The 23,644-nt window shown below is 38.5% G+C and overlaps 1 protein-coding gene across 2 annotated transcripts in view; it reads right to left on the reverse strand.

Annotated features, from left to right (window-relative positions):
• BTBD9 (BTB domain containing 9) overlaps positions 1–23,644 on the reverse strand; it is a 386,230-nt gene that overhangs the window by 131,326 nt on the left and 231,260 nt on the right. For both annotated transcript variants that reach the window (XM_045541884.1, XM_045541885.1), the window contains exon 7: positions 5,758–5,867. In XM_045541884.1, the coding sequence (XP_045397840.1) occupies positions 5,758–5,867 (110 nt within the window). The remainder of the gene's footprint in view (positions 1–5,757; positions 5,868–23,644) is intronic.

The following is a 23,644-nucleotide window of genomic DNA, read 5'->3' on the forward strand; positions in this document are numbered from 1 at the left end:
GTAGGAAGGAAAACCAGACTCCTGTAATGCTAAATAACAGACTCTAATATCAATGTAAAGTGTTCACTGCTCCCCCAAGTCTTACTACAAGTATATTCTCTATTCATCTAGAAGACTCATAAGAAGAGATATTTTAAAAAGAAAAAATGCAAATGGTCCTTAAACATATGAAAAGATGCTCAATTCCTCTGATAAGAGAAATGCAGTTAAAACTGCAGTGAGATACCATTTCTCACCTATCAAACTGGCAAAAATCCCAAAATTTGACAATATGCTCCATTGGCAATGCTGTGGAGAAACAGTCTTTATCATACAATGCCAGTGAGAATTTAAGAATGGTATAATCCTTATGAAAGTGAATTTGGCGATATCTAACAAAATTATATGTGCATTTACCCTTTGATTATATAATCCCTCCTCTAGGAATCTATCCCAAAGATATACTGGCAAAAGAGGAAAAGACTATGCACAAGGCAATACCACTATTTGTAGTAGCAGAAGACTGCAAACAACCCAAATGGTTCATAAGTAGGATAAATAAACTATGGTATATCTATCCTGATGAGTACCCTACAGCTTTAAAAAGAAATGAGAAATATGTTTCTACATAGCTAGCTAAAATAAGTGTTAAGTATAGAAAAACAAAGTGAAAAAAAGTATGTATATAGTATGCTACCAATTATTTAACAATGTTGGGGGATAAACTATAAATATATAAATAAATACATTTTTCCTATTTTTTAAAATGAAGGAAAAAAACTAAGGGGGAAAGAGCAATTACTTACAGGGGTAGAAAGGACAGGAATAGAGGCTTGATTTCTCTCAATACAGTTCTTTTGTAGATTTGATTTTGAAACAATGTATTTCATATAGTTATAAAACAAAAAATTTTTAAAGGCAATCCCTAAATACTGAAAGTAAAATGGAACAGATGAACCTCGCTGTATACTGAAATGGTGGCATAACCACACAGAATCATTTCAAGTGACTTTAAAATATAGTCATTTTACTGTATATCTCTAGGGATAGAAGGATCCAAAAATAATTGCAAAAATCTTAAACTATTTTCAGTAATCATATGGTTCATGATAGTATTGGTACTGTTATTCTAAGGCTATTTTGTATGTACTGGCGATAAAGCAGGAATTATTGTGCTGTATCATTGATAACCAAGATTTTCAGTATGGAGATGAGAGAAAGATCTAAGGTTAAACCTTGTACTACTGAATTTGAAGTATCAGCATACATTTGTGATATATTTTATCTGTTAAATATATATGACATATAAATAAATAAATAAATTTGCACGTTTTCCCTGAAAGAAATGGCTGATTCCAGATCAAAGGCAGGATGTGTACAAGATAAACCTGGTACTATTGAAGACCACTGAAGTTATGTCAAAAGGACTCAAGAACCAATTTGAAGAGGCTAAAGATGGGACAAGTTGAGTATCATTAATAATAACTGCAAGTGATTAAAAAATGTCAAATGCTTTAATCCCATAAGTTCAAAATGTACTCACCTATTCCTAAAAAAAAATCCAGAAATAAATCTTATTGGTTACTTTTGGAGGATGCTAGTGAATCACCTCTTTATTTTGAAAACTGGTCAATAAAAGGAAAGACTGTAACATTTATTCTTCTTTTCCTGGACAAATTGCATCTCAGGATTGCCAAATTGCTGTTGAGGAAAATTTTCTCTTTCTAGCAACTAAATGCAGAAGGAATGACAGAATTAGAATATAACCATTTGCAATCCAAAATTATGAAATAGTGGATCTAGGAAATAATCATCAATGGATGTGAACATCCAAAAGAGAGAGACAACCAGAGATTTTCTGAGCTTCTTGATAGATAACACATAACACTACCTGGGGAGCATTATTACAAAAAATAATAGCTGAACATATCCAAGTTACAAGAAATGCACTAATAAGCAAGCTAAACATTACCATGAGGATTCAATGACCAAAACCCAGGCCGCTAGAAACTCTATAAAGGACAAAAACCTAGCTTCTTGAACAAACGAATTATAATTAGAGGGGGGGGGAAGAGACAGAGAGAAAGAGACAGACAAGTAAATGGAAGGGAAACTACAGATTTAAAAAGATTTAAGAATCACAACAGCTATTTGCATAATATGGACCTTATCTGCATTCTGATTTAAACAACCTATGAAAACACATATTCCCACTACAGACTTTGAAGCAATTAGGGAAATTTGAACACTGACTGGATATTTAATACCGTTAAGGAATTACTGTTCAATTTTGGAATACTATAATGGTATTATGATTGTGGCTACAAAAAGAAGGCCTTGGTTTTAGAGATAATGAAGTATTTATGGATGAAATGATAAAATGTCTGAGACTGGCTTCAAAATAATCTGATAAGGAGGTAGTAGATCACATACAGATAAAACTAGGTTAGCTATGAATTGCTAGTTCTTTAAGCTAGGTGACAGGAACTGTTCTCTCTACTTGGATAACTAGTAGGACAATCAAAAAAGTGAATTTAAACACAAAATTAAATGAAAAGGAAGATTTGGCAATCATTATGAAAAAGTAGACGAACTTGGCAAATGCTATGCATATATCACAGACTGGATTGCTGAGGCAAAACAAACACAGTCTTTGCGAGGGTGAACATTTACAAATAGTGGTCACATCTCTTCTAATTATTTCTTCCATGCCTCACTGGTAAGACCGGTTAGGATTTCCTACAAATGCCTCCTAACACAGAGGAGACAGTCATCACAGGCTGACTCTCCCAGAGGAGAATACATCCCAGCAAGATCCAGACACAGCCACATGAGAAGGGGCTATGGTTGCAGCAGCAAGAATGGGAAAAGGGCCCAGCTCTGGGCAATACGATCGAGCTGGGGCCCTTCCCACGGCTACATGAACCTGGAGGACTTTAGAGCTTCCCCGTGAATCTGTGCAAGTGAAGCAGCACGAGGACTGATGTATTATCATCAAAAATGGGAAAGAAACCTTTTGATGGTTAAAGAAGGCTAAAATTTCATATTGTTAATGTGGTTGTTTTTATTTTTGTTATTTCTTGGCATTATTATACATTTTAAGTAATAACATTAAAAATCTCCCATCCATGCACTAATCACTCCCAACCCTGCTTAGCTTCCAAGATCAGGCACCTTCAGGATGGTATGTCTTGATACGATAATATTAAAATTTGATTTAAAAAAAATTCAAATACTTTTAAAGTCATTTTTAAGGCCTACAAAGGAATAATTAGAGGAGCCTGAACTGTGAAAGGAAGAACAGGAACTGTGAACAAAAGAGGTTCTGAATCTAGAAACATAAAAGTAGGCTTTGAGACTCATGATGACATTATTTTAGTTTTACTTTTCTTTTTCCTATGAAAATCTAGAGTTTATATCAGCGGTTCTCAAGAGAGGAGAGCACATTTCACAAGACATAGGAAGGAGTAAGAAGTACACATCTACAATTTAAAAATAACTCCAGGTGATTTGACATATCTGTGCCCCGGCTAGAGGACCACTCCTTTCTGAGAGGTCCCCATGGAGTGGCTAGCCTGGGCCTGTGTGCCCCTAAATTGTGCCTGAAATAATCAACATGGAAAGCTGACCATGACTGTTTTAAACAGCACTGGAGGCTAAGCAGAACCGCAATATCAGACACAGGATAATGAGATTCCCCTGAACTCCCTTACCACTCACACCACTGCCCAGCGTGGGGCAGCTCTAAGCTGTGAAGAGGGTCCCAAGGAGGGCCGGGGGAGATCCCGCTACAGGCCACATGCTGGCAAGTGCATTACATGTCTGTCTACCGGCACCACTGCTCCCATTTGACTGAGGGACGATGACAGACAGGCAGATGACTGCAGTGCTCTTTGCAGTGAGCATCATAGAAAAAGGCTCGAAGAAAAGTGTTTGACTAGACACCAAAAACACTTCTTATATCTCTGTAATCTTCTTTCTTCTCCTGACATGTCAGAGACTATTATGGCTTCTGACAATGCTGACTAGCTCAGTTTGGACAAAATTCGCAGACCAACGACAGCATCCCTCACTGCAACCGATCCTCAGTTTCATTCTTGTAACAGCCTTTCATGCCAGATAGGCCTGATTCTTTGGTAATTACAGTGTCCACAAACCTGTTGTTCCTCCAGAAACAAGGGGGAACTGATTTATGTACATGGCATGTTCTAGGCAGCATGTTTAAAATTGAAGGCATGAGGCTGAAGTGAGTAGCCAAATGCTACCCATCTTGTGAATATGAAGGGTCTTGGTTTCTAAGATCCTTCTCACTGAGGATTCTCTTAACTACACAATCACATACACAGTGAGGCCTACAGTCTATAGAAGAACCCAGGTGAAAAAGACGCCTTTCCCACAACCCTCCATTACCATAATTCCATACAGCCTACAGAATTAAAAGACCATAATATTAGGTAATGCTTCAACAAATGTTTACTTTCAAATTACTTTAAAGTCACAAAATTATTAACGTTTAATATTAAAATCATATCCACAACAAAATTAAAACCAAAATAATCATTTTAGTTGAGCTCTAAAAGTTCTCTATACATTGGAAAAATTTCCACTCCTGCTACTTTATGAATAGTACTCTCTCGAATTTCCCTAAAAAAAGGATTATGTTTGAGACACAGTAGGTGTTAGGAGCATTCAGGCTATGACTTTCCAAAGAATTAGCAAACATTTGTGAGGTACACTCATCTCTCCCATTATAGTTATCACCATGTTTTTAAGACATGCGTCAGTAGCAACATGTGTCCCAGTATGGACAGAAATTGGAAAGGAGAGGAAACATGAGTCCCTTGGTAAAGGCACAGAATTCTATTTTAGGTAATACAAGGCAGGGGCATCTTATCTCCCACACCTGAACACACATAGTCCCTTCTCAAAGGAAGCTGCAGTAAGGGTACTATTCAAGGATCAAATTAGTCTAACTATGATCTTCATAGGAAATGAATGAAAACCCATGGGCATGGGAAAAAGAGAGGCAGAATAATCAGTCTAGAAGGGAAAAGCCACTCATGATATCCAGACTGTCAAGACCGGGGAAGGACTGTATACAGTGGCCAGACTAAACATTACCTGAAATAAAAACAAAACACAACAGAAATCAACCAAACAACCAGCTAAACCAAAATTAGAAATACCCTTTCCAAAGATCAGTTAGGCAGTATATCTACCCAATAACTTAACTTTTGCAATAATTCGGTCATTCCATTTAAATTATCTCTAGGCACTTTCTTGAGGTGAATTTGGCTACACTGGGCAAATATGGATTCATACGTCCATGAAAAGAAGATACTCCCCCAGCTGAGCACACCATTCATATTAAATCAAAGTCTAAAATACCTGCATAACCTTGGAAAGTATGAATATCCGATCAATATTACACAGACTTCCTCCCCAAACTCACCTACCATTAAATATAGAAAAACTCCTTGTAGGAAAGGCTTTGCCTGACTATCATAAGTATTCCCTACATAGCAAATCTGAATGAATCACTAAAATATTTGCAATTTTTAACTACCAGTATAACACTTATATTCATTTTTAAAGTTTTCTGGAAATTATTATTTTGACTACTTCTAAAAATGTAAGCTATCCCCTACGTCACTCAGCCATAAGGCACTCAAATCAACCAGAGTCCTCAGAGCTGATTAAGATGAGCTAATGGAAAAACAAAATATTTGAAGATAAAATATCTCAGTACATATACAAAAATGTAATTGCAATACTTACCTATCAGTCCCTTCTCGAGAGTGAAGGTTTTGTTTGTAAACATACATTCAAAAGCCACAATGTGAAAAATCTTGTTCACTGTGTTGTGAGTCCCAACGATTCGAATATACCTGAGGGTAAAAGAAAAGAAGATCTGTTGAAAGGAGCTTCCATTACAATCGATCCAAGGATAACAAAATAACATACATTTAAACATACAGTGTATGAAGAGATGGACTAAAGGAGACTTTGAACTGACTTCAGACCCTGCATCTGCTCCTTAGGGAAGCTCCAATTGAGCCTGGAAGAATTACAGCAAAATTAGGGAGATGCCACTTCCTAGAGAATTAAGTATTAAATAAAACTTAGATTTGGTTTACTTAGAAATCAAACCAGGTACTGTTCAGTTCCACCCTTGACTGTCAGTACAATTATATGTCCCCAAGATATTTACATTGGAGAGTAACAAACAGCTTCTGCCCTCGCTGAATGGTTCGGAATGTGCCTGTGCACAAGTACACAAATACAGGCAAAAGCAAACGCTTTCCAACTCAACAGATTTCATCCATTGCAGACAAATGCATGAAATCAATATTGCTTTCTTTTTTAAAAGGAAAAATCCACAGAAACTACTGAAAACTACTCACAGTTTCTTATTTTAATATTGCTCTCCAAAACTTGTTAGGAAGTTAACCTTATATACTTACGCCAGCCCCCCCACCTGACTGCTGGAAGCCTTCTCCTGACCAGAGGAAGTGATCTGCACAGAGGGCCCGGCCTGCTCTGCAGCCTCCCTCCTGGCCACATGAATCTGGCATCTGCACACAGTGCAGAGTTTCACAGGGCAGGCCTTGAGCATCCTGGCCTGTTCACCCTCTTCGTCTCCCTGGAGGCTTCATCTCCAACAAACCAGCATTAACCTTGGAGCAACTTGCTCTCCTCACTCTCCAAGGAGACCTGACAGTTCACAGGTTAATGAGCAGACAAACTCACTCTTCTGAGCATCACACAATTCCACGGGGAATGTGCCACACACTGTCTTACGAGCCAGGAAAAATAATTAGATTAACTGATAATGCTCTTCCAAATTATGAACTATGCACTCTGAAGAATAAGGTATATTAAACGAACAGATTTCAATTAGGCTATGACAGACTGGGCAAGGTTTTAGTAATATCCTCCCCTCTGCAGTGTAAAACAACCTTCAATTTAGATGATATAATTTTACTTCTGCGTTAATTGCTGTTCACTAATTCGGTAATTTCCTTACATGTCTCATCACTCCAAGTTAAGCGTATAATGTAAATGCCGATTTAGGAAATTCACATCAAGGAGACTATATTTGGGGTTTTTTTATCATGGACTATTTTCCCTCTTGTTTCTTCAAGCCCGAATCTCATGGCATTCCCTGAGTATCCCTCATTTAGCCATCTGCTCCTTGACACGAGCTGATCACTCATCTTCCTAACCAATATTAAAGCTATCTCCTGGACTGGGTGTTCAGTGTGCTCACACCCCCTGCAAGGAGAAACCACTCCTCCTGTGCTGAGAATCAGGGCAAGTGCTACAAAAACCAGAGCCCTCTGGTGAAGCGGGAGATTGGCCCTAATCGCTTGAGCCCTCAAGGCAGACAGAAGGTGCTGATTTTACTGGGTTTAGGTGGGTGGGTAGGTTCATTTAAAATAAGTTCTTAATGGTCTGGGTAGTACAGATTGTGTTGTTCTTTACTGTTGGCAATGACAACCTCCCTGGAACTTTATGGAAGGGAAGGGATGTGTTAAACCAGGCACCTTGGGCTGAATCTAATTTTGTCCATATCTTTAAACCCACAGGAACTCAACCAGCATAGCATTTTCAATCGTGCATGGCCATGACAGCCTGAGTGCTGCTGTCTGCAACCTTGGAGGGAATAGAGGGAATGTGGTTTAGTGGAATTTGATCAGACCATTTTCCTATTCTCTAGGTCAAGTCTCTACCAAAGGAGACACAGCTCTCCTAATGTGCACAAAAGAGCAAGGAAGTGACTAACAGGGCCTTTCCCCATTGGCAATTCTTAAGGTTAATATAGTCCAGGCTGACCTAAGGGGATGCAGTAATGTTCCTTCTCTCCTTTTCTTTCTTTTTAAAACATTATATAGAACCACATTTTCCAAGTTTAGATAACAGTCATTTCCTAAATTTTATCCAGTGCAAACATCAGGAATGGGAGAAAATATGCAAGCTTCCCCTCCCTCATCCCCCAGTTATAAGCAACTGAAAATAAAAAGTTGTACTGGAATACATTTTACAGCCTTAACGATAAGTGTTTGTGATAACAAACAAAATAATATATATGCTTGGAAAAGCACTGAGAGATGCCTCCAGATATAAAGTTCTATATAAATGAAGATAATATTATCTCTGCTACATAATCCTGAGGTCAAATTAGCAATTCACCACTGTACATCACAATTTTTGATTAGCCTGTTATATGTAATGCTCATAACAAGTTTAATTATTTTAGTTCTACCATACTTTCTAAGTCTCTATAAAATTATGGCATAATTTACAAAAATGGGATAAAGTCCTTACTCAAATACCCATTTAAAAAAACAATAACATCAAAAGAAAGAAGCCCTGCTCCTTTTTCCCAAGCAAGAAGTTGTAAATATCCTGCACTTCTTCCCCATACTAAAGATCTAGAAATGGCAAATAGGCTTCAACTAACAGCCCAACACCAGCGACTGGTAACGGCAGCCTGGAGCACAGAATCCAGAGGCGCGGTCAGGCTCTGGGGAAAGAGCGCCCTGACCCCTGAGCAATGACTGGAGGGGAGGAGGCAGTGCAGGGACCATGCCCAATCATGAGCATATTTCCTTACAGGGGCTCTCCACGGAGCAGGCCAAAGGTAAAAGAGAAGTTATCACTACCCAAGTTATTGAAAATCCAGAGGGTAGGGATGGGAGAGAGTCCTCCCTCTCTTTTTACTTCTTTGGAAAAACAAAGCAAAACCTGGTTCTGGGTCATAACACCTAAACAGGTGAAGTAGATACTACATTTTCTCAGTTACAGGAAATCTTAAATAACAGGTAAAGTTTAAGATTTTTTTTTTTTTTCCTTTTCAGCACCATCTCTCCAGTGCACAGACTCTGATTCAACCTGATAATAAGGGCAGTGGCAGCAAGTGGATTCATCAGTGTGTAGAGAGGAGAACTGCTGAAAAATATAATATATATTCTTTGTTCTCACAGAGGTCCTCAACAGCAGCTCAGACAGTTGGAAGATAATTAAAACTTAAACAGCGCCGAGGAAGGCAGATATGCAACAGATTGGCCATTTCTGATGAGGATGAATGCTGCCCACATGAGCCCCAGTGTAAGAGTCTGTTTCCAATACTCTCCTCCCTTCCCTGTGTTAGCTGTCTTCAAGTGGCTGACAAAGACTGGATACGAACACTGTTCAGAACAGGATGTTTCAATACAGAAGCTTCTAGGAGCTATAAGATTATGGGTGAATGAGATTCTCTCTTCCCTAATAAAATAAAACCTAAACCCTCCTTGGACAGCACTCTAAAACTGAAAGGTATTACAGAGTTTTGAAACAACGTGGACTTCACAGTCCAGGAGAATCAGGTGTATAGTCCAGCCCCATCACTTAATTAGACGTGTCACTTAGGAAAAAAATGTTTTAAACCTTTTTGAACCTTAGTTTCCTCCTCTATAAAATGAGGTCAATAACACAAATTTTACAGGGTATTTAAATGAGATAAGTATTTAAAATATCTAATACAATCCTTGGCAGAGTAGGGTATCAATAAATAGAAATTCAAAGGGTAGATTGCTGGATGCAGAATTTCTTGGTTTGGACTTCAAGAATGCTGGTTTCTGGGAGAGTACAAGAGTTCCCCTTTATCCAAGGTTTCACTTTCCACAGTTTCAGTTACTAGTGGCACAGTATAATAAGATATTGTAAGAGAGAGAGATGGACAGAGAGAGACAGACACCACATTCACATAATTTGTCTTAAAGTACTTTGTTATAATTGCCCTATTTTATTGTGAGTTATTGTTGTTAACCTCTTACTGGGCCTAATTTATAAATTAAACTTTATCGTGGGTATTATGTATAGGAAAAATCATAGTATATATAGGGGTTGCTACTATCCACAGTTTCAGGCAACCAGGGGGGTCTTGGAACATATCCCGTGAGGACAAGGGGGTCTACTGTATCACTGACTATGGATGTTAAAATGGTGCATCCACGAGGAGGCAGTTCAAGGAGCAGACTCCAAAAACATAGGCAAGGTCTCCTCCTTCCTCTTAGGGTACCTCAGTATGGCTGCCATGAGCCACAGAAAGCAAGCTACGTTCAGAATGTAGATTACCTGGCTCTATGGTATTCCTGCTTTAATCCTCTATTTAAAAAGTACTTGACCTGTCTTACCTATGCATGAGGAAGCAAGGGAGGAATCTTTTGCCCATATGTAGGTTTAAAATTTAATGTCCCTCCTCCCCACCAACCTGCCCTCCTTGGCAGAGAATGTGAAACCCAGGATCAGGGCCATGTGGTCCGACTAACCATACCCACTGAAGAGTTTCTTTTTTGTGTAAACGCTGGAAGTTAGGAGTTTTAATTTATTAAGAAAAATAGCATTTCCTTACAGAGAGACAACATAGTACTGTGAAATAAAGAAATTTTGCTTTGCAGATTTCACTGGATTCCCTGCCTGCTCCGGGAAGGCACAGATGCCTATTCTTTTTTTTTTTTTGAGACACAGTCTCACTCTGTTGCCCGGGCTAGAGTGAGTGCCGTGGCATCAGCCTAGCTCACAGCAACCTCAAACTCCTGGGCTTAAGCGATCCTACTGCCTCAGCCTCCCGAGTAGCTGGGACTACAGGCATGCGCCACCATGCCCGGCTCATTTTTTCTATATATATTTTAGTTGGCCAGATAATTTCTTTCTATTTTTAGTAGAGACGGGGTCTCGCTCTTGCTCAGGCTGGTCTCGAACTCCTGACCTCGAGCGATCCTCCCGCCTCGGCCTCCCAGAGGGCTAGGATTACAGGCGTGAGCCACTGTGCCTGGCCAAATGCCTATTCTTAATTTATCTTTCCATCATTTCTTATCAGGATGGCTAACAGATTTAATTTCTAAGTCATATATATCTTTAACATACTAAAGAAAATACAGAAAAACAGCAACTTGCACATTCTTTTTTTTTTTTTTTTTTTTTTTGAGACAGAGTCTCACTTTGTTACCTGGCCTACAGTGAGTGCCGTGGCATCAGCCTAGCTCACAGCAACCTCAAACTCCTGGGCTTACGCGATACTACTGCCTCAGCCTCCTGAGTAGCTGGGACTACAGGCATGCGCCACCATGCCCGGCTAATTTTTTTTTCTATATATATTTTTAGTTGTCCAGATAATTTTTATTTCTATTTTTAGTAGAGACAGGGGTCTCGCTCTTGCTCAGGCTGGTCTCGAACTCCTGATCTTGAGCGATCCACCCATCTCGGCCTCCCAGAGGGCTAGGATTACAGGCGTGAGCCACCGCGCCCGGCCAACTTGTACATTATTTAAATCCTTGGTTTTCTCTAGTCTTCAGTTCTGGTGTACCATGAGCCTACTTGTGGTTATAGTTAACCCTTAACCTTTGCCTCAGTTACATCATCACCTGACTTCTGTACTTTGAACATTCTATTCCAAGATAAAACTGAATTTGGTAAGAAATATTTAACTTAGCTCTCAAGGGATCAACTAAAGCCAAAACCCATCAGAATTCTATTCTTTGGTGAACTAAGTTTTATTCTCAAATTGAACTTTATATTCTTAGGTTAAACAAAGAATCTTAGAAACTAGAGTTAGCCTAAAACTGGTGCACAAGAAGAGATCCTTGACATTTCTGCTCTTTCTCCAAGTGGCCATGAAGAACTCTGAGAAAACTATTCTTGCTGTGGCCAGCGGCAGTCACCTTACAAAACCTTTAGCTACAGCATTTGCTAGAAATTTGGGATGACCCAGGGTTCGGATTCACCATTTCCATGATTTTCTATTTGACCTTTCCCTTTAAGGAGATACTAAGAATGTACATGAATAATGCTCTAACCCAAGGTTCAGGTAACGTCTGTGGGTTTCCTCAATATAATTTTTTTTTTCTAGTTCTGAGTATAATGTTAGTGCTCTTATAATCAAACCACAGATTGGAGGGGAAGTAACTTCAGGTCTTGTTGCTAAGGCAGCAAGTAGAAAACAAGTTTACGGCCAGAATGACAAAAAGCTGCTAGAAAAAGCATGTTGCAACAGAAAAGATTTGTTACTCTTAGAAAACCTTCCCTCTGGCTGATCTATGGAGCTACAGATTCTCCTCTCCTGACTTCAGCAAAAGGCCCCAGCACCATTTGCTTATTTGGGAGAGGAAGGATTATCAAAAGGTTAAACACTGTGTGCAGAGTTAGCCCAAGCAGAGGTTACTGTCTCAGAGAGCAGCCCTGATGCTTTCTGATCACTGGCCCTGCAGAGGGAGTAATCATGTTCCAGTACCTCCACACTATTCAACCTGAAGGGCAAACAAAACAGTAAGTCATATTGTTTTTCAGAGAAAACTGATGCTACATAGAATCAGTATATAAAGGGAATATGATAGGGAGAAATAAATAATTACTAATACATCATAACCCAGTGATGCCCCAAATAGAAAGTCATTCCAACATTAGAGGTAAAAATTTAATTGTTTTTTATTTGGGGGAAAAGTGAATTTTGAACAGTAGGGTTTTTCTGTCCCTGAAATATATAGAACCTAAAATTTGCCATAGTATGCCTTCAATTTATGAAATTATACTTGGAATTAATATCACAGAAAAAACTTAATTATAATATTTATATAAATCACATGAAAATAACGTAAGATCTAAAATTTATTTAATTCATTTAAATTTCCTGGTTGTACATTTAGCAGTTCATAGCCTTTACAGGTATACTGGGCAAATCTGCTATTAATCAAGATTTAATAGATACCTATTAGGTACAAGAAATCATGCTAAGCCCTGTGAGGAATGGGCTAGAAAGGACATAAAGCTTGATCACATCAAACTGTATGACTTAAAGAACTGAATCAAAAGAAAGACCTGGGTTCCAGTCAGAGATTCACAGTGCTTTAGGTAAATAAACTGGGTAAGTTCCTCAATTCCTCTCTGTCTCAGGCTCCACATTGGTAGTAGTGGTAGAGAGACAGACATAAGAGCTTATTACCTATTCATATATGGTAGCATAACCTTAAAACACCGAATTTAGCAAAATATACTTTAAAAGTTCTCTCTGGGAACTACTCTTGCTTCAAAGACCAAAATAATACAAACATGGTTAAAGAAGTAACTTCCTCTCTGCCCCCCACCCCTAGGGGTTACTGCTCATCTGACAAATATTAACTGAGAACTGACTATGTGCCAGCTATTGTTGCTGGCTGCTGAGATGAGGGAGTGAAGAATACAGGTAAAATCCCTCCCCCATGGAACTTATATTTATAGTCAGGAGATAAATGACAAATAGAAAGTCAAATAATTATCCATTATTGGTAGATGATCTATTTAAAGCACAAAACTTTATAGACAAGGTTGCTAAATTAGAAGGATGAACAGTTATAAAACCTCTACCTTCTGGAGTAAAAGAAGAGTCAAATGGGAAGGCACAACTAGCTCTAAGAACATGACCATTAATAATGTAAATGAATCTGAGGTACAGACATAGCACACCTATTACAGCTATTTAGCAGGATATAGGCAAAAATCTAATTAAGTAGGCTTCTTAGCATTTGGAAAGAGGAACTGATTTGAATTTCACGGGAAGAAATGTCTTGCTTATTTCATGGTTTAGTTTTCTTTTTATCTTTTTGTTTTTTTCAGATTGTAATTTTCAAGGGATTATAGACAGAGAAAATGAGAGGTGGAGTATATAAAATGAAAAATGACTAAGAGAGAGAGGGAAGGGGGAAGGAGGGAGAAGCGGTGGGGAGGAGGGAGAGGGGGATAGGAAGAGAGACAGAGAGAAAATGAATATGAATAAACCAATGCCTTCTTCTGTCTCTGTTATGTGCTAATGTGAACAAATTCCCATGTGGGAATGACTTTAACCAATTTTATTACTCAATAAAACATTTGAAACCAACACAAAGTATATTTTAAGAAATAGAACTAAATTACCTAAAGTTCAACATTTGCATTTTTTCATTAACTTTTCCCCTAGCCCTATATGCTGGGGGCAGGGGAGAGAATTTCACTAGTTTTATCTTTAAAATGGCTACATTATCTTTTTCAGGCTATCCAATAGGCTATGCAATTCTACGAATGTAGACAAATGAATCTAATAGAATTGTGCACTAGAGAAAAAGCAGAAGAACATTAAATTTGTTAGTTTCCCTATGAATCTGTAAGAACTCATTTGGCAACTAAGACTCGTAACATGCCTGCTTTAAGATCATGGTGAGTAAGGGAAGTTTCTCTTTTTTTAAACCTGAGTACATGCCATTTACTGTAACTTAAAATTTTAAGGGTTGGAGGAAACTTTTTTCTTTTCTTTTTCCTTTTAGAGTAGAGGATTAAATAGAAGAGGAAAAGAGGCAAACAGAAGGAGAAAGAATTAGCCTTCCCCAAAGAAAAATCTAAGAATCCTTCTAAGAATGTAAACATTGTATACCTTGAGAAATAAGACAGGAATTACCGAAGATGGTCTGAAAAACAGAAGTGAGAAAGAACTAAGTGTCAAAACCGAGAGAGTAATAAAGAGAGCATAGGGAGTGAGGAAATCACCAATCTTCACTCTAGACTCCTAAGAAACTAGCGTTGGAATCAAAATAAAAGCTAACAGTTTCTGAATACAATGCATGTACAGCCTTTGCAGGCATTATTTCCTTTCATAGAAAACCCATACCCCATACATTCATACAACCAACTGTAACACAGGTTCATATATATAATAGTAATATATACTATATATTCCCATATATTATATATCTAGTATTATATGACAATAATATAGGTTCATCTTCAGGCTACAGATTTCGAAGCTCGATAGAACATATGGCCCTTGAAACCTCTATGTTCCTTACAAGCTATATATAAAAACCTGTATTCCAGGTAATAGCTTCTCAGAGTACTAACTGGAATGTATTTGGACAAAACAAGCCCAACCCATAAAATTCCCACATATGCCACCTACTATCCCAAGATTACTTCAATGCTCACCAAAAATTTCCGGGACCCTCCTTTCCCCCTTGAAATGGATCAGAAATATTAATAAAAAAAATCCAGAGATGCAATGCAAGCATCAGTATAATTATGTACAAAGCTATTAATAAGAAGCAGAATAGTCAAAGTAAATAAAAATAATACTACAGAAAACTTGAGAAAAATGCTTACCACCAAGAAAAATACAATACCAACAGCAATGCAAATAATAACAGGGGAAAGAGGAAGGGAGGGAGAGAGAGAGAGAGGAGACACACACAAGTATTTTTGTCCTAAATGCCAAAACTGGTACAGATATGTATAATACACTACCTCAGGGATTGTTAAAGCTGAAAGTGCATGACCGATTTCACTGTACTCAAGTGTCCAAATAGCATGAAGGATTACTAATTTCAGCACTACTGATAAAAGAGATTTTGCTACTAAAATTGGTCAAGGTGCTAGAACTTTCAGTACAAGCAAAAGAGAAACCAAAATAGCAAGATGCTGCAAGTGGCATTATTTGGTGGTCTACAGAGTCTGCTACTTATAGTAGGAGCCAGCAGACATGGGACAAATTCAAACCTAACAGTCTGCCCAGTCATTTTAGAAGACATGTCCCCATATGCCTATTTTATGTTTTAGGAGTCCTATGCACTGCTGAAGTTCAGTTTTGAACCCTGTCTCCAATCTGTATTTCTGGTGGATTAACAAACAGGTTGGGAGATGGAGTAGTTTGGCAAGGATTTTTCCCCCTCCCTCCCAAAGCTTCTTGAGAGTTTAGCCATTCATGACCTAGGCTTTACTGGTACAGCATTAGTGCTAAGCCAGTGATCAGAAAAAAAATGTCAGTCCTCACACTGGTTTCAGAAATTCAAGAAAAGAAAAACTTACAAGTGAATAAACATAAAGTAAAATGTATACTTTGTAAGAGAGGATTTTTTTTTTAATAAGCAATAAGATTCTATTATGTTACTACTAGTCACTGCTAATGCTGTGGTGCTTGAACTCTTCATTAAAACAAAACAAAACAAAAGCTGGCTTAACTATTTCTTTTTCTTCTTTTATACTTTTAAAATAAAGTTATATATATATATATATATATATACACACACACACATACATACACATAGTTTTAAAAGTCAAGCAGCCTATAAAGTTTATTATGAAAAATACTCCTCCTGTGCTCCATTTCTTCCCTTCCCCAGGGGCAACCATTTTTACCTATTTTAATTTATTATTTCAGGATTTTCTCACACTTATAATTAACATGCTTGTAATGCTACTTCTTGGTCTTCGATTTTAGGCTTTATCTATCAAGCTACTACTATAGAAGATGAGGATTTGGCCTTCCCCTCTCCACATGCACCCGTTCCCATCCCCCAAATTTAGATTATAACATAACTTTGATTGGATTAATATTCAGTGTTTATGTTATGATTATATGTTATTCAAACTAATACATGGAGTACTTTTCTGCACATTTTTCCCTGCTAGCATTAAAAATAGTCTTGATTTTTGTTTTGTTTAGTTTTGTATGAGGCTCAACATTAATTCACCTCCTTCTTCCAACTCTCCCTTAATTGACTATGCTCCTCTTGAGACATTCTGACACAACAGATGTGTCTACCAATTTCTTCTTGAAGAAGTCTTCCTAGGCCTTCTGACCAGTTTCAGTCAAGTCAAGCTGCCCTCTCAGCCTTGGGCAAGCTGTCCTCCTGGGATCTGCCTTCGCCATTATTCTAGGGATTCCTTTCATCTCTCTCCTGTTAAATAGCCTGCATTGTGTCTCGCACTTTGTTCTTTCTTGATCTACTCTCTGATTTTGATGGAGTGCATCTACCAATAGCTTCCTGAGAAGTGGTTTCTAGAAGATAAAAATTTTAAGACTTTGAGCATTATCTTTAGTCTACCTTCATATCTGAATAGTAGTTTGGCTAGGTACAGAATCTTAAGTTGAAAATAGGTTTTTTGTGTTTTGTTTTTTGTTTTTGAGACAGAGTCTCACTCTGTTACTCTGGGTAGAGTGCAGTGATGTCACTCTGCAACCTCAAACCCTGGGCTCAAGCGATCCTCTTGCCTCAGCCTCGTGAGTAGCTAGGACTACAGGCATGTGCCACCACACTCAGCTAATTTTTCTATTTTAGTAGAGATGGGGTCTTGCTCTTGGTCAGGCTGGTCTCCAACTCCTGAACTCAAGGGATCCTCCCGCCTTAGCCTCCCAGAGTGCTAGAATTATAGGTGTGAGTCACTGCACAAGGCTTAAGTTGAAAATAGTTTTCCTTCAGAATTTTGAATGTATTGTTCTACTGCCTGTCAAGCTTCTAGTTTTGCTATTGAGAAGCCATTATGATATCTTACCTGGTTTCACTTTTATGTTTTTCTTTATTAAAAATAACGTGTTGCTCTGGAAGTGTGTAATAATAGATTTTCTCTATGTCCTTAGTATTCTGAAATTTCATAGTGATGTGCCTTGGTGTGGGTCTATTTTCTTCCACTGGCACTCAGAAAGCCCTTGCAATCTGGAGACCCATATACTCCAGTTTTGGTAAATTTTCTTAAATTATTATTAATAATTTCTTCTCCTGGATTTTTTCTTATTTTTCTGTATGAAACTCTTAGTTTTGGGTATCGGACCTCCTTATCTTGACTTGTACTTTTATACTTTCTCAACTTGCCGTCTTTTCTGTCATTTTGTTCTACCCTAAACTTTATCATCTGCTGTCTACTGAGTTTTCCAATCCTGCTTTAATGTTTTAATTTCTAACTATACTCCTTATTCTCTAAATGTTCCTTTTTTATGGCAACTTCTTGGTCTAAGGTTGGCATATGTACTCTAATCTCTCTGAAGATAGCAATGTATTTTTTGTTTGTTTGATTTTTCAGTTTTCATCTCCCTATATAGTTTTTTTCCCTGTTTATTTTGGTCTTTATGTTTCATATTAGTTTCCTCGGATGTCTGGGTGTCAAAAAGGTTGTCAGGAAGGAAACCACAAATACAATAGGATATTCTGAGAACACAGTGAGGCTTATAGACTTTTACGTTCACTTCAGGGTTACCTAAATGGGTCAACTGTCAGGAAAACCCCACTTTCAGATTCTTTAGCTCTTCCTTCTGGGAGTGGTCAGATTATCTAGGAAGATAACCCTACATGGAAGATATGGGCCTGACTTCCAGAGTTCTAGAAGTTAAGTGGTGAAATAGGGCAGAAGTATTTGTCTGTGTGTGGGGGGAGTGTGTGTGTATGTGTGGAGGTATCACTGAGAGGTAGGGTCTGAATATATGGCCACTGAATCCTCCTATATGACCTTTCTCAACTGTGCATGGTATCTCTTCTGGTTTAGGGACCCTCCGTTTTACCCTCATCAGAAAATAAATTTCCAGTTTGCCATCAAGGTGGGAGAGAAGCAAAGTTCTATGAAGTGAAGAGGATCTAGAGCTTTGAATTGTTTCATAAACACTTAACCAATCCTCTTCATTTTAGCTCTTTCTACCCACCTAATTCATCACAACTTTAGAGATGACTTGTGCCTTTAATTCCTAAGTATCTGAGCATTCAGTAGCTTAGGGATTCAGTTTTCTTGGGCCTGTTAAATCATTTAGCATTTGTTCATCCACTTTACAGCTTTCTCTTCTATGTTTTTGCCTCCTCTTCCCATTTTCTTTATCCTTGATAATAAAGAAAATGCTTTTACTATCATTTTAGTGGGGTTTTGTGTTCTGAAGGGAGTAAGAACCTGCCATTATCATCTGAAACCACTATATTTCACAAGAATATGTCCATCCCTTTGGTTATTCATGTAAAGCTAAAGGTTCAAGCTGGGATCTTTGCTGGACTCACAAAGTCTGAGATCTTGGGCCTTCTGAGATGCTGTAGCCACAAGGGTACAACCACTAACTTTGTCTGGCACTTAGAACAATGATACAGGAGATAATAAGCATTTTTCCTCATTTCCTTTCCCATCTTTAGCCTCAGGGCTATGACTCTTTATGCCTCTTGTCTTGAAATAATATTTCACTCTGTTGCTGCTCTTCAAATGGTTGTCTCCGGTTACTTAGCTATTTTATTTTCTGGACTTTTGTTTTTTTTTTTCACTAATTAAATGTCCACACAAAGATATGTCCAGACAATTCCATAAATTATTACCATCCTGCAGAAAGATTCAAATCATCAAGAGATTTTGTTAGGTGCAGTCTCTCTCTCTCCCTCTGCCTCTCCCTCTAAAAGAAGCGGGGGAGGTGTTAATTCCCACTGAGTAAAAATAAAATAATTCAGCTCATCCTCACACTGAAACAGCTGCACAGACAGCATTGGCTGCTCTGTTTATCTTGATAACTGTGGAAAAACACCATCTCCTCCCCTTCCCGCTTTCTCCAGAATAATCACCATGCTCCACGTGCAGATGGGGTGATTTAGACCCTCTGGAGCAGAAACAGGATTGTTTGGTGTTCTTCCTGCACACCCGCACCGCACCCTTCCTTTGCTGCTATTGGCATAACCCAGTTGCTTCAGATAACAGCTGCTGCAGGGGACCTGATAGATTCAGCTGTGGGTCCCCTGGAGGCTTCCAAACGCCCCAGCCCAGACAGCTGCATCTAGGCAGCGCCATGAGAAGCGACTGCCAAAGCAGGAGAAAGTACATACTGTACATCCTCTTTAATCCGCGGAGTTATTGCAGCAGCAGCAAAGGAGAGGGGGAGGAAGAACAAAGAAATAGCTCAGAGGCGTGGGGAGCAGGGCAGCCAAGGGTTCTAAATCAGATGAGTGGAGAGCAAGAGGCAGGTGAGTAGGATGAAAGCTTCCAACAAGGGTCCATTGCATTTTATTGCTGATTTCAGGGAGGCTGTGGAAATTCTCAGGTTTTTGTCTTCCTGGGTCATTCAATGAGTCAGACAGGATTTAAAGACAATAAGAAATGATTTCAACTCAGTGTGACCTTTTTGTTAAGCTAAAAAAAGTTAAGTTAAACACGCAGGATGGCTAACCATGCAGGTGTGCCTGGGACTGTTTGAGCACTGAAAGTTTCACATTCCAGGAAACCACTCATTCTCCGGCAGACCAGGACAGTGCTCACCCTACACCACCAGCAGCTGCTCCCCATCCTGGGACCTGTGCGAGCCGGCTGTGTTCATCCTCCACTCAGCACCCTCCTTATCTTCCAGGGCCGCTCCTGCCACACAAACGCCCCTCAGCCTGCACCACAGACAATCTAACAGACAAGGGCATTAAAAGGCCATTCTGTGTTTGACTCTCGGCAGAAAAGGGAACTGTGTCATTCTGAGTTCTCCCAGCTTCTCTTATGGAGTCCCTGTCAGAAGCACCAGCCATCTGGCCCACAAAGCTGAATAAAATGATCATGGCAGAAATGGAAGACACGGCTTGTCTCAGTGCCTGGAGAAACAGTGCATCCCTCAATAACTTTAAAATGCTGAACTTTGGAAAGAAGGAAGCCAAAGAAAACTCAATTATACAGAGGCTGATAATTCAGTGTGTGGGTTATTTGGGCTCTCTGCTCTGCTATCCTCTCCCTCTGGCCCTAGTCATTAGGCCATTTCACCATTCATTAGCAGGGAGGAGGAGGGACGGAGGGAGGAAAATCAAACTAGCCAATTTTTCAATTTATGAGCAAGTTCCTAGGGAGGGTGTTCAAAATATTGACTTGAGAGGTTCTTTGATGGGGAGAAAGGATTGAGAATTGGGGGTTGTGGCATAATCTGTTGATTTTAATCATTTGCTCTTTCCTAATTCTCAATAGAATCAACTGTTGGGCCTCTGTTTTCATTGGAGGGCTAGCAAAATTATAAATGTTAGATAAAAAGGAAAAAAATTACTAGTTAAATCACACAAGATCTTATCTTTCAAAAAAACAAAACAAACAACAACAAAAAAACCCAAAAAATCCTTTGACAGGCAGGGATTATAGGGCTCACACCTATAATCCCAGTGCTTTGGGAGGCTGAGGAGGAAGGATTGCTTGAGGCCAGGAGTTACCATAGTGAGACTCCATCTCTACAAAAAAAAAAAAAAAAAAATCTTTTTAAATAAATTAGCCAGGTTTCATAGCATGCGACTGTAGTCCTATCTATGTGGAAGGATCCCTTGCACCCAGGAGTTCAAGGCTGCATTGGGCTAAGATCACTCCATTGTACTCCAGCCTGGGTGACAGAGCAGGACCCTGTCTCTAAAACAAATAAATAAAGTTTTAAAAAGTCCTTTGACAAACACCGTAGACAACTGGTAATGTTACCCATTTACAAGAGAAATAAAATTGGAGGATTATATATTATGCTTTAAAATTTAAGCTGTAAAAATGGAGCAATCTATTACTAGCTAATTCTATTATAGGCCCTGTGTTTGAATCATTGGTCATACCCAAAGGTATTTCAGGTATCTTTGCCTTACTCATTCGGTTTGCCTTATTCATGCTCCTGGGCATGCCTTTCTCTTCTTGCTCCCTTAGTGAAGCTTAACTTCTGGAAAGCCCAGCTCAAATGGCACATACTTTATGAAATCTCCCACAAGTACTGATTCATCCTATGAAGCATTAATTTCTCCCTTATGAGTGCTCCTGTAACTTCTATTGTAGTATGTCTCACACTGTGCAAGAGTTAAGTGTCCTCTTCTCAGCCTTCCCTACTGGACTGTGATCCTTCTGAAAGCAGACACCATTCCTTGTTCATTTTCCTTTTCAAAGTACCCAGTACTGTGTCCACTGGAATGCACTCAAATATTTACTAAAGGAGTGAATCAATGTGGATAAACGAATGGTAATCATTGTAAGAACTGCATTTAAGAATATAAAATTTTAAAAGATTATTAAGATTAGTTACAGCAAATAATATTTACATGAAATTATTTCTTAGAAAAGTATAAATTACTCCCAAAGAACAAAGGACAAATAATTTTCCCAGCGGTATTCAGAGTATGCAACTTGATGCTTAGGGCTTAGTACATACAAATTTTAATTAAACATTGTTTCTTTTTTTCAAAAACCCTTTTTGTAAGGTAGCCATGTACTGGTGGGATAATATTACGATGTACAGTGGCAGGAATGAGGCAGCAGGATTTGATGAATACAGCAGAAGAAAGGAATACCACCAGTAAGGTTTCTAAGTGACAACCGTCAGCAGGTTGGAGAATTGCTTATAAATACAATAGAATTAAATAACCATGGAATGATGGCAGAGTTGCTCAAATATTATCACAGAGGAGAAATAAAAATTTCTCTCTAGAAGGATGATATTATTGAAATCTGCCTTTCACTCATGGAGTCTCAGTAATAGGAGAGCAGCCCAGAAATGACAGAACTGAATGATCTAAGAGAAAAATGAAGGGGGGAAAAAAACTATCCAGATTATTGTCATGAGAAGGTGTATATTGCCTACTTCCATGGATTCATCAGTCTCTGCTTCTTTAAAAGTTACTCTCTGCAGCATATGCATGTAATACATTACAATTCTATTCACAGGATTATGCTTATCACAAATACGCTGGGAAAAATATAAAGGGAAGAGATAAAATTATTTATGTAATCAGAGAAGTACAAAGAGAAGAATATAAAATGGCTTGAGAAGTATATTACTAGGAGTAATGGGAAGAAATTAAGAAAATGGTGAAATTAGGTTACATATCAGACATTCTCTCAGCATGATTTTCACTGCAGTGTGAAAGCATCTTCTGGAATAATAATGCTAATTTTAAATGCTCTCTTAATAAAATGTTCAGGTTGCTATAGCCTATTAGGCAGCAATTAAAACCTTGTGAGCTCTGCCACCCCTTTCTCAGGTCTGCTGCAATACGGTTGTCACAGAGAGTGAGGCCTCGAGGTTCCTGGGCGCTCGGGGTTACTGGCCAGGCAAAAGATAGAAGGCCCATCATTCAAGTCATTTAAAATTGGACACAACATTAGAGAAAATGCAATGGAGCTGAGTGGGATGAACTAGAGAAACTAATGTAGCATTAAAAAAAAAAATCACACTCATTGGTGCCAAGGGACATTTGGAGGACACTGTGTTTAAATTTGGGGCTCATTTTGCAGGAATGAGTGTCAACTGTCCTTGATCTTGCAGCTGACTCTACACACAGGAACTTCTTCCTAAAAATATTAACAAAAGCACTGCCAAGTTAACAGAGGACAGTTTAACTCCTCAGCTCAAAAAATTATTTCCTTTACTTCCTTCTTTGGTTCAGTGATGATGATGTCATCATGCATCTGTGGTTTGCTATTTCTATATGGACACAAAAACAGACAGAAAATACATTAAAATGATGTGTAATTTTCCATGCAAATGCTTTCAGAATAATAAGAATTGTGCTTTATGATTAAGTAGAAATTGGTTATTTGCTTTAAATATTTATGATAAATTGTTTAGAATTAACACTTAAGCAATTCAATCCAGGAGATAAAAAACTGCATTATTCCTTGGCTGACCTTGGCAGCTAACGTGATATGGCACATGTGACATTAGCTATGGAGGGGCTTATGTAATAAAGCACATCCACAAATAGCAGTCAAAATGGTTTTGTGCCTACTTCTACTACCAAACCCAGCTAACCTAGAGCAAATCCTTTAACCTTACTTTTTTATAGCCTATGTAACAGGATAAAATGGAAAATACCGACGTACCACAGAGGAGAGAAAACCTAAACCAAATAGTTTGATGAATAAGACAAGGCCCTGTAGACCTTGAGAAGAGATGAATTTCTTCTTT

The sequence above is a fragment of the Lemur catta genome, chromosome 2, assembly GCF_020740605.2.
Source record: "Lemur catta isolate mLemCat1 chromosome 2, mLemCat1.pri, whole genome shotgun sequence".
Classification (NCBI taxonomy): Eukaryota; Metazoa; Chordata; class Mammalia; order Primates; family Lemuridae; genus Lemur; species Lemur catta.